Raw genomic sequence first — 11,437 nt, forward strand, 5'->3', positions numbered from 1 at the left:
GACCCCTGGGAAGGGACTCCCTTGGGGCAAGTAGAAGTGCTTGCTCACTGAATCTCCCATGTGGGTTCTGAGGCCAGCTTGGTGGCTTCCTAGCCTGAGGGATCCTTGCATAGCCCCAGCCAAGCCTAGCCTTGGGCACCTCGATATACACTTTAGTTTCCTCATCTGTAAAATGAGAATTCTTGCAAGAAACAGGATCCCTCACCCAAGGTACCATCCCTGGGCCCTATTGCACTCAGGTAAAAGGAGGTGTCAGGAAAAACTCACCCTCAGGGTACAGCCCTGACCCCAAGTTTGTTCCCAGTAAGGATGAAGAGACCACCTAGAAGAAGCTAGTTCTGCCTTGGGTAACCTATGCTGGGGGCAGAGTAGAGAGAGAGTCTCTGGGCACAGGCAGCAGAGTACAGGCCACAGTCCCTGCAAAGCTCCACTCAGAGCCTCTGGCCCTGCCCAACCTGCCACTCCCCACCCCCAGCCCACGTGCCAAGTACCCATGTTCACCTGACTCTGTTCTGGTCACCCTTGGCCCCAAGGAGAGTCCAGAAGGCTACTGATAGAACCTAAATTGTCCTCAGCCCTTTGAGTCCGTACCAAGTATGCCCACTGGCCACCAGGAAGTACCTTTATTTCTGCTTCAAACCACTGAACAAGGAGGGGCCACGAGGAAAAGCACAGGGGCTGAAGTCCTGGCCAGACCAGGCAAGATGGGAAGCTCTGCTGGCTCGTGTCCAGCCCTCTTGGTAGATCAGCCTGGCCACCATGCAGCTGATGCCCTCTCAGCAGTCAGAAAGCAGAGCCTCACCAGGTCCTTATCTGTCACTGAGCTGGGGGTGGCCGGTGCCTGGAGCTGGTACACTCACTGCCAGCATCATCGGCTGCTTTCCGTGGTTCTCCTGGTAGGCTTTGGGAGGGGGCTGCAAAAATAAAAAGACCTCCATGTTGGTTATGGGCTGCAGCCTGGGGAGATCATGGGGTCTGAGGTAAGCCTTTGGTAGGCACCTAGGCAGGGACAGGCCACTTTTCTAGAATGATGAAAAAAGAGAGAGGATGATGGGTATGCTAGGAAGGGTAGAGGATGAGGCCTGGCTCTGGGAGTAGGAACATCCTTCTCCCTGCAGCAAAGAAAAGGGTGGCAGAGTGAAAGGTGGTGCAGGGCAGACCCAAGACCTCCCCAAGGCCCAAGGCCCAGTGGTTGCTTAAGGGGAAGTTCTTGATGCTGTTCTTGGTGCAGGGCAGAAACTGACAGAGGGTGAGGGGGCTTTGGGCAGAAATGAGTGCTATGGGCATGAATCTCTCCTGGGCCCAAGCTCCAGGGGGGACTGACCATAGGGCTGCTGCCCAGGGACTGAGGTCTGAGGACAAGTGGAGTAGGTAAGGTGCTTGAGCACCCTACCAAATTCATTCCCTCGCCTCAGGAGGTGTTAGGCCATAAAACATCACAGGGCAAAGTTCAGTTCCCATACCCCTCCAGAACCTTCAGTGGCCTCAGAGTCCTCTCCAGAGGTTCCCACTGCCCAGCTCACTGACTCTGGTGACCCCACCTTCTCCACAGTCCTCCAGAAGCTCCAGCCTTTCAACAGCACACCAGCTACCATGACAGGAGCCACCTATGGCCCCACATGTGTTCCTGTATCCCTACCCCTCCAGGTCCTAGTGGGCAATGTGGACTGTTCCAAAAGTCTTGAATTGGTGAGAAAGGGAAGGAAAGGGAGGAAGGGCTGGATGAGGGCCCAGAATGTGCAGTCATTCATTCAACAAATGCTGCGTGCCTCCCAGGTGTCAGGCGTGGGGTCACAAGAGTGGTTCAGGCAAGAAGAAGGAAGGTGATTAGGAAGGGTCAAGGCTAGGCAGTGCCTATCACCAGGTGGAAGCTCCAGGGGAGACAGATGGCTGGGGTGTGAGCAGGTTGAAGGTGTTGAGTATCTCTTGCAGAAGTTGGCAGGGAAGGAGGCACTGCTTCTGACCAGGTGACAGAGGCTACTTTCTCTTCTCAGTACCCCTACAGGCAGCCCCTTACTCACCAGCAGCAGCCTGGTTCTGAGGAGCTCCCCTCTGGGTGCCTTCTGGGGGCCAACGCAGCTCCCCACTTTCCACAGCACCAGTTTCACTGGGCTCCACCACAATGGAGGGCAGCCGCTGGCCCAGCCGAGGAACCTTCTCCCAGGCACCCACTGCACCCTGCAGAGAATGTGAGCAGAGGTAGAGGCAATGCCAGGCCTGGGCTCTCTGCCTTCTCCCATTCCTGCCTTGTTCTTCACACCACTAGGAAAGTCAGGGACCTTCCCCTCAAGTCCTAGGGCAGGAGTGAGCACCAGTGCATGCGTGCGTGCGCGCGCGCTTGCACACACACACACACACACACACACACACACTGCATCTCCAAGACAGTCCCAGTACCTCCCCCACTCCACTACTGGGGAAGGAGGCATTCATACCTTGGGGTCACAGTTCTCCCTGGAGGTACCATAGGACCCACTTGGACTCAGTCCCCAGAAGCCCATGTCACAGAGCCTGGGGCTGGAAAGGCTAAGGTCACTCTAGGAGTGAACCCAGGTCTGAGTGCACTCCCAGCTGCCTCCTGTACCTGGAATACACACAACCTCTTCCTGGGGTCTTCCCTGCTGGGCCTTTGGCCTGCTCCCTCCACAGCCAGAGCTGGAAAAATGTTGTCATGGCAACCTGAGCTGGCTCTCAGCTCATTATTCAATGCCCACCCACATGCCCTCTGGGTGCCCTCATCATCTCCACCTCCCATTCAAGGCCTTCCAAGGTAGAGGCTGCAGTACTACTTGTGCCCCTCCATCTCGGTACCCCAGCAGCCCTGACTTACCTGTACTGCCCCACCTCCATGTTCTTACCTGGACAGGCCCCTTCCATCTTTTACCTGGGCTCATCCCTTCCATGACTTTCACCTAGAAGGATAGCTGTCTTGTGCTGGTCTACCCTCCCCCAGTAGCACCACATGCCTTAAGCAGGGGCAGGCACACAGCAGGTGGGACTGTGCTAAACAGCTCCAAATTGCTGCCAAGAACTGCCTGACAGTGGGTTTCAATGCACACTCCTGGGCTCCACCTGAAGCCCGTAAACAGGTATCACCAGATTGCCCATCTGAGGAACATGAAACTGGACGGGCCTCAGAGAACAGCAGATAGGACAGAGGACAGAGAGTCCTGCAGCCGGATCCTCCTAGGGCCAATCCCCATGCTGGCATTGCCAGTCCAGGGCTCTTTCCCCATCCTGGTCCCTGCCCCCATCCAAGGATACTGCTCTGCCCAGAGCATGCCCACTCTGGTGAGGGGATCCCAGGCTGGCAGAGCTTGCAGGTGGCTATGCCTATGACTCCAGACTCTAGGCTGGTCCCTGCAACTCTGGGCAGCTCTCCTTTTACCGGTCCCACTCCTTCCAGCCCAACTTTGAAACAGACTATTGAGTCTGCTTCCTTTGTGCCAGGACTTGGATTTTTTTCGTGTGTGTGTGTGTGTTTTCCCACCTTTTTTTTTTTTTTTTTTCTGAATTGACACATCTGCTGAAAACTGGAGCTGGGGACAGGACTGGCATTGAACTATGCAACAGAGAGCAAAGTGTGCTCTTGTACTTGGGGAGCAAGCCCAAGGTCCAGAAGGGGTGAGGGATCCAAAGTAAGCCAGGATGGATTGCATTCAATTGCTTCATCCACCAGACTTCTATAAAAGAGCAACCACCTCTCTCACTCAGAGGGTAGACTGAAGCCAGCAGTGAGAGGGACTTGCCCAGAGATTGAAGCTGTTTCTCTCCTGTCCCCCAACCCTGAAGGCCCAACCACTTACCTTCCCTACTGGGCCTGTGGCACTCTCAGCAGGGCCTGGCTCCGATGCAATGTGCTGGGGAGTGCTCATGCTGCTGCTGAGGCTGAGCTATGTGAAGACAGACAGAAATGGGGTGTCCACTACAGCCAGTGCTGGATGCCTCCTCCTCCAGGAATCCTTTAGACAACTGAGCCCACACCACCCCATCCTGGACTGCCCCTCCACAAATCACAGCAAGCACTCAACAGTTGCCACCCAGTGCCCAGGGTTGCAGAGGGGCACAGCAGGAGGGGAAGAGGCTAACCCAGCCTTGAGACCCAGGTAAGGGATGAGCAGAATGTATGTAGCCAGAACAGCAGGGAACAGCAAGGGGAGGGCACAGCGAACCTGAGGGACCTGAATGGGTTTCTGAGATAGCAGGCTGAGAGTGGCAGGGGTCAAAGTGCCCTTCCCAAGAGCGCGCGCACACACACACACACACACACACACACACACACACACCCCTGAGCCATGTCCTCTGCACCCACCACTGAAGGGCAACTGATGCAGATCAGGCACAGGGGGATCCACCAGAGCCTCCACAGCAAAGACTGCCACAAGTCTTGCTCACAGTCTTGGACTTTCCACCTGCACAGTGGTCAGGCGGACTCTTGGGGCTATTCCTACATCAGAGGCAAAAACAAAGGTGGGGTCTAGCAGGCAGAAACCTGATTTTGAACAGGCAGCAGGTGGGGGGGGACTGGGTTGTAAGACTGGGTCAAGGGAGAGCAGTGAGCAGCAGGATGGAATGCCTGAGAGATGCTGGCTGTGGGGGAGGAGTGCTGGGACACCCAGCAAGGTGGGGTGGGGTGGGGTCTGCTATTTTGGAAAATGAGTTTCCTTCAACAAACACCCAGCTAAGGTCAGCTCAGGTTCCATGAGACCCAGGGAAGGCTGAGAGGGTTGCACACACTGTGGTGGGCATCCACAGGCAGTGGGCATCCAGGCAGTATGCACTGGTGCCTGCCCCCAACCCTAGAGCCCATGAAATTCCCTGGCGACCCGCTGCTCCCAGCTCTGTTCCTCCATTGGGGCCCATCTAGTATCCCACCCCAGGTCCTGGGAACCTCTGCTAGAGCCCAGGGCAGCCAGGACCAAGACCCAGAGAGACATCTGGAAGACCCAGCAGATTCTGGGAAGAGGCAAGAAGTGGCAGGGAAAACTACTGGCCACAGAGACATGGCAAGGAGGTGACAGAGCTGGAGGCAGAGAGACAAGAAAGACACATAGAGAAGACAGACCAGAGAGAATCCAGAGCGTGGAGAGAGGAATGATGGTAGAGCTGTCACTGTAAGCAAGCAGAGAGGCAGCGGGGCAGAGAGCAAGTGTCCAAGGGCTGCCTTGCTCCTGCTTGGCACCAGGGTCCAGCGCCTGAGGAAGCGAACGCTGCGAGCGCCCCCACACACCTCCACCGAATCCCAGGAGTGGAGGGCCAGGTGCGGCCGGCCACAGCCGCCAGAGGCACCGCTGCCGCGCAGAGCCAGGACAGAGCCCCGCGTCCTATAGCCTGGGCTGACCGCGGAACCCACGCCTGCCCCCTCCCCAGCAGCTCCTACTCAACTCCTCACTCCCCTGGTCCTCCTCGCACCCACCCGCACCTGGCCGCCAGGGCGCATCGCGGGACGCACAGGTGGCCGGAGCCAGGCTGGGGAGGGGGTTTCCGGGGCGCCCCTTGCCTCCCACACACTCACCGCCCGCGCCGGGTGCTCGCGCCGGGGCCTCCGCCGGGCTGGGCTGCGCTCAGCGGGTCTCGCCTAGCTCGGTGCCCGGCGCTCTCCGCCCACACACGCTTGCTCGCGGGTCTCTCATTCACACTCACGCCCTCGGCGGGTGGGGAGTGCCTGCCCCTCGGCCCTCCTGCCCAGCAGCTTCTGCCCCCCGCCCCCACGAAGGATCTCCCTTGACACCACCCCATCCCCCCACCCCGCCGAGAGCCTGCCCCTACCCACTTGAGATCCCAATCCTCAACATTAGTGTTCAAGAATTTGAGGTACAGAATTAGGTGGGGCCAGATACATAGGAAAAGGATTCCCTCCAATTGAGACACTAGAAGGGAGGACTGAAAAGAACACAGAAAGCACCAAAGTAGGATGTGTAAGGGAAGGGGGATCACCCCACAGCCTCCCTCTCATCTTCATCATCAGTCCCATTCCCAAAAAGGAGCAAAACAGCCCGACATAGACAGACAATCTCATTTAGTTTGACACTGGAGGCCAAGGTGCATAATCTCTACCCACATAATTCCCAACTTCCATCTAAAATCCATTATTGATCCAATTTCCATCTGACATCCACAATCCAACATCCACTTATCCATCTGTCTACCATCCATATCTAGTCATCTTTGTCCACCGTCCAGTCACCATCCAACCTCTAGGTAACATCAATCATCTACCATCCATCATCCACCATCAATAACCCAACATCCATTCTGTCCAAAATCCAACCATGTACCTTTCACCCTCCAACTGCCACCCATCCATTCACTGTCTACAATTCAATCAACACCCAACATCCATTCACTACCTACCAGCCACCAGCTATCATCCAACAGCCACATCCACTAACCCTCCATCCCCTATCACTACACACGATCCAACCACTTTTTGTCTACTGTGCATTCATCCATTCACCATCCACACCATTTTACTAAGCACTAATACACCACGAAAACACCCATATGTCCAACATTCATTTACCATTTATTCATCCGTCAACTTTCCAAACCACTCAATATGTATATATAATTATTTATACAATTGTCAGTCATCAATCTATTATCTATTTCCTAGCCATAGATCCTGATCTATCCATTAGGCTCAATCCATACAGTCGCGATTCATCCATTATCAGTAATTGATCATTCAACATCCATAATCCATTCATATTTCTATGAACTGCAATTCACCATCATTCCATCCATCCACTAACCATCTACCATCCCTTATCCCTATATACCATTCAATGCCCATCTCACAATATCCTCTCTCCATCCATCCATTATTAGCCATAATTCACTACTCATCCAAAAACCACCCAAGTATCATGTGCATGTAACCATATTCACCCATTCTAAAACAATTTATTAAGTGACATCTGTGTTCTAGCTGCTGGGGATAAAATAGAGAAACACCAGTGAGCATTCACTTACCATCAACCACCCACCATTAAGATCCACCCACAATTCATCCACTCATGCATCACCTCCTATTTATTATTCACTATTCATTTAGTATCCATCTCCATTCATCATCCCCTCACTGTGCATTTGTCATCTATCCATGTGTACATTAAGCCATCCATTTACCATATACCAGTCACCATCTTCCATCCACCCACCATCTCTCCACTAGTACCCGTTCACCATTCATCTTTCATGCATCCATTTTCCAAGAATATAGCTATTATTTAACCTTCCACCATTCATCTTCTAATCATCACTTACCTTAGTCCATCCATTCATTATCCTCCATTCATCTTCTATCTATCCTTCCATGACTAATGATACACAACTCATTATCTCATCCAGTTAGCAACCATTCATTTACTTGCCATCTAGTTCCCATGGTACACCATACAGCCACCATCCAACTTCTACCTGACAACCACTTATTCATCACTCATGATCCATCCATTAGTCTTATATCTACTAGCACTTACCTACCACCCTTCCATCCACTCTCTGTGGATAGATCTAGTGTAATCATCCACTTACTATTTATCCACCATCCACCTATACTTCCGTGGTTCATTCACCATCTACCTGCAATTTTCATCCATTACCTACAGATCCATTCGCTAGCCATCAAATCATCAATTCAACATCCATACCAATTCATCATCCATCTATGAATCTACAAGTTATCTATTCATCACTCCACCAACTTCCACTACATAGATGCATCTATCATTTTCCATCCATCTGCTATCTAGTACCACCATCTACCATGTTCCAGTACTTATCCAGCCATTATGCACCCACCCCACATACTCATTCTACCAGTGTATGCATCATTCATCTCTAGCTAGTAATTCACCCATCCACCATCCTTCCATTTACTCATTTGTTATCTTTATAATATGTTCTTATATTGTTGATAATATATACATCAGTCAACTATTTTCTTTTTTTGTCAGTACTAGGGTTTGAGCTAGGGCCTTACACTTGCTAAGCAGGTGCTCTACCACTTGAGCCACACAACTCCAATTGAACTGTTTTCACTACTATCTCTCCATCATCCATTTTCATCATTCATCCAGCTATTTCCTTACCTTATTTTGTGCTCATAAACAAAATATTAATTTATCAACAGCTATTAATACTCATTATTAATATTTACCATTTAATAAATAGTAAACATTTATTACTCAATACCAGAGCTGGATTCTGAGATATTGAGATGAGTAAGACTCAATCCAGATTCATGGTCTGATGTTCTGAAAGGAGCAAACAGGTCAGAGAGAGGTGTCAGTGTAAAAATGTACATTGTGCCTTCATCTCCTGGATGTGGGATGGACAGATGAAGTTCTTTCCCCAAGTTCTCTGGGTTGGAGAGGGGGCATCACAACAGGATCAGCAGAGACCCGATGATATGGTATAAAGAGAGGTGAGACTGGGGAAGGAGGTGGCAGAAACCATGCAAGGTCTAGGGAATCAGTCCCTGATGTGGGGACAACAAAGAGCACTGGGAGGACTTCAGGCAGGTAAGTACCCTAGTTAGCTAAGTTCTAAGAAGGGACCCCTCCCATACAATACACTTCTCCACTCCAGAACCCAGGGACTGCAAGGACAGTTGCTCACCTTAGGGTCACAGCAGTGCCCAGTAGATCACATGCCTGACACTGGGGTCATTGTGGCTGCAGCTATACAGTCTCTACACAGAGATGCTCTCATGGCAGGAAATGCTCTGTGCAGACATGCTCTCCTTCCCAACACCCCATCCCCCAAAGGTCACCCCACCTCCTTGCCACTTGGGCAGGCATTGCTCTCCCTACTTGTTAATGCAGGTGTTAACTGTCACCTAAGGTGTTAGCTGTCATATGAGGTGTTAGCTGACAAGGGTCTAGCAGCTCCTGGAATTGCTCCTGATAGAGCTGTCTGGAAGATGTATCCTGTAATGGGTGGGGGCAGGGAGTATCTTTAAAAACAGGATCAGAGCCCATGGCTCCCTGCAGTGTGGCCTTGGGACCCATCTTTGTTCTCATCTCAGATTCTTCCTCTGTCCCTCCTTCCTTCCCCCACCATGATGGTCTCCACAGGAAAAAGGCAAAGCCAAAAGCAGGAGCTGTGTCCTGTCACACCTGGTCTTTGCTGTTTGTTTCTGGGGAGGCTCTGCAGCACTCTGGGCCTTCTTATCTCTGCCAATGCAGTAAGGGGATGGAGTGGACAAATTAAAGGGCAAAAAACAACCATCCTCTGGCCCAGCTGGGACTGTAGTTACCCCTTTCCAGCAAGGCCTTCTCACACACGCACAGACACCCCTTCCAAAGCTTGGGTACAGGACTTTTTCTGGTAGCAGCCCTGTCCTGGGCCAGAAATGTTTGCCCTTATCGTCCTCTGGTGGCCACTCTGCGGTACAACACCCCCAGACACCCTGAGTGATTGGCAAACCAGAAAGCTTTTGCCCGTCTGTAACATTGAATCTCTTTTTTTCTCTTCTCTCTTTCTTCCCTTCCCTTTTCCTTTTTTTTTTTTTTTTGAGGACTGAGGTTTTGAACTCACAGCCTCATGCTCAGGTACTCTATCTCTTGAGCCACTCTGCCAAGCCCAATTTTGTGCTGAGTATTTTCAAGATAAGGTCTCCTGAACTATTTGCCCAGGCTGGCCTCTAATGATGATCCTCCTAATCTCTGCCTTCGAATTAGAGGCCTGACCCACCAGTGTCTGGCAATATTGAATATTTGCTGAAGGATGCTTTAAGCATAACAATCCTATACTTTGTCCTCATGTGCTGATCCTCTGTGAGAAGGCAGGTCCAGCACTGACCTCTCTGTCCTTGATGAGCTGGTGGGCAGAGGATCCTAAATAAATCCTGAACCCCTAAGTATTGGTTGGTTGCACAAAGTTTCCAGGTGTAAATAATCAGATATCAGAGTTTTTAAAATACCTTAATGAGGGAATCCTACCAACACAGGCAGCTCTAGGAGAGCAAGGGGAGTAGATGTGTGCTGTGTACTGCAGGGGGCCATTCTGTGGGACCCCGAGAGCCAACGACATTGCCATCAGCCACCACCGCAGCCTCCCTTGAGGCCTGTGCTGTGCTCCTCCTGCAAAAAGGCCCAGGACAAGTTGGAGGACAGATCAACTCCGGGGGATGAGGACAATCTTTCCTCCCAGGGAGCACGGAGTGGTGACAGGAAGGGGACCCAGGCCTGTGTCCGCCACAGGACTGAGCCCGACTCTGGGGCTGGTTGAATGGGGACCCGAGGCTGGGGGGAGGGGGAAGAGGGCGCGGGGCCGGCAGCCCCAAGGGTCCCAAGGTTCCTGCAGGGCATGGACTGTTCTCTCAGCGCCCCCTACTGGTCTGAGCGACAAATGCGGGTCAGCATGCTCCGACTTCAGCAGCCACAGGCAGCGCAGCCAGGATGAAGCGACCCTGCGCGGTGCCCAGCACGGGGGGGGGGGGGGGCGGGGAAGGGAGGGGGGAAAGGAGGAGACACTCCCTACTTCAATTCCCGAGGTCCCCGAACCTAGAGGAGGAACGGCAGGTCGGGACAGTAGGTCTTGGGTTGTCACCCCTGTGCCAACATAGCAGCAGGGAATGGAGGAAGGCACTGAGAACTTATGGGTCCTCAGGCTCTTCCGTGGACCAGGGTCGCTTTGCATCTCTGTTGGCCTCTGGCCCTCCCTCCACGCCCCACCTCGCAAGGAGAGCTAGGGGAGATTCCGGGTTGGAAGAGCCAGGGAAGGGGGGCCTGTTGACACTCCTGCCCTACTCATTCGCACTGCCTCCAGCCCCGACCCCTGGTACAGTCCGAGAAACTGAGGCTCAGGGAAGATAGCTGGCCTGAGAATTTAAGGCTAAGCCTAACAGGATCCAGGTGCCCTGCGCAGTGGTGACACCTGCTCAATGGGTGTATGGGGGGTGTTTACTCCCCATTGCACAGATGCGGAAGTCTAGGCTCAGTGGCTTTTCACCTACTGCTCAGAGAGCTCAACCCAGGCTGGGAGGGGGAGAACAATGGATCCAAGGGACTAGGCGGCCTATCCCAGGACTGTAGCCAGGTGGCCTGGGGGTGGGGCAGTGCTTGATTTCCGGCTTGAGGGACAGGTGACCTGAGACAGGTGGAGGTGGAAGGAAAGAGGTAGCCCAAAGGCAGGGACAAAGGTTAGCAGGCCCTGTGGGAGGCTGGGCCCAGGTCAGAGGTGATCAGGGCAGGGGAGAGAAAGGGAGTTAGTTGTCGGAGGTCACCTGGGCGCCTGCCCCACCCTCAGCCAGCCTACAGGGACAGTGTTAGGCACTGCTCTTCTCTCTGCCCCACCCATAGATTGCAGTAGAGAGCCTCAGACATACCCCAAACTCTGTGTAGTCACCCTACTCCTACACCATTAGGCTTCAGATTCTTCTCCAGGGTGTGTTGGTAAATGAGTAGCAATTGTCATGAGTCTTCTT

The 11,437-nt window shown here is 52.8% G+C and overlaps 1 protein-coding gene across 7 annotated transcripts; it reads right to left on the minus strand.

Moving 5' to 3' along the window:
• Nucleotides 1-601: 601 nt before the first annotated feature.
• Lbhd2 (LBH domain containing 2) lies at nt 602-5,670 on the minus strand. 7 transcript variants are annotated; one of them, XM_074067104.1, is made up of 6 exons: nt 5,516-5,670; nt 3,807-3,893; nt 2,859-2,912; nt 2,585-2,655; nt 2,022-2,178; nt 602-914 (listed from the first exon to the last, which is right to left on the minus strand). In XM_074067104.1, the coding sequence occupies exons 3-6, from the start codon at nt 2,875-2,877 to the stop codon at nt 817-819; spliced, it is 345 nt and encodes a 114-aa protein (XP_073923205.1). In that variant the 5' UTR covers nt 2,878-2,912; nt 3,807-3,893; nt 5,516-5,670; the 3' UTR covers nt 602-816. The 7 variants fall into 7 exon arrangements, with proteins under 7 accessions (XP_073923205.1, XP_073923204.1, XP_073923203.1 ...); XM_074067103.1 differs by lacking the exon at nt 2,585-2,655; XM_074067102.1 differs by lacking the exons at nt 2,585-2,655; nt 5,516-5,670 and adding an exon at nt 4,313-4,442.
• Between the last annotated feature and the right edge of the window lie 5,767 nt (nt 5,671-11,437).

This window comes from Castor canadensis, chromosome 3, assembly GCF_047511655.1.
Source record: "Castor canadensis chromosome 3, mCasCan1.hap1v2, whole genome shotgun sequence".
NCBI lineage: Eukaryota > Metazoa > Chordata > Mammalia > Rodentia > Castoridae > Castor > Castor canadensis.

Bases quoted from the DNA above. Each gene is read 5' to 3' on its own strand.
- Lbhd2 (XM_074067101.1), bottom strand. From the start codon at position 2,755: ATGGGAGGTGGAGATGATGAGGGCACCCAGAGGGCATGTGGGTGGGCA. The intron at 2,179-2,584 runs GTACAGGAGGCA...CATTCTCTGCAG, and splicing joins AGAGGTTGTGTGTATTCCAG to GGTGCAGTGGGTGCCTGGGA. The intron at 915-2,021 runs GTGAGTAAGGGG...TTATTTTTGCAG, and splicing joins TCAGAACCAGGCTGCTGCTG to CCCCCTCCCAAAGCCTACCA.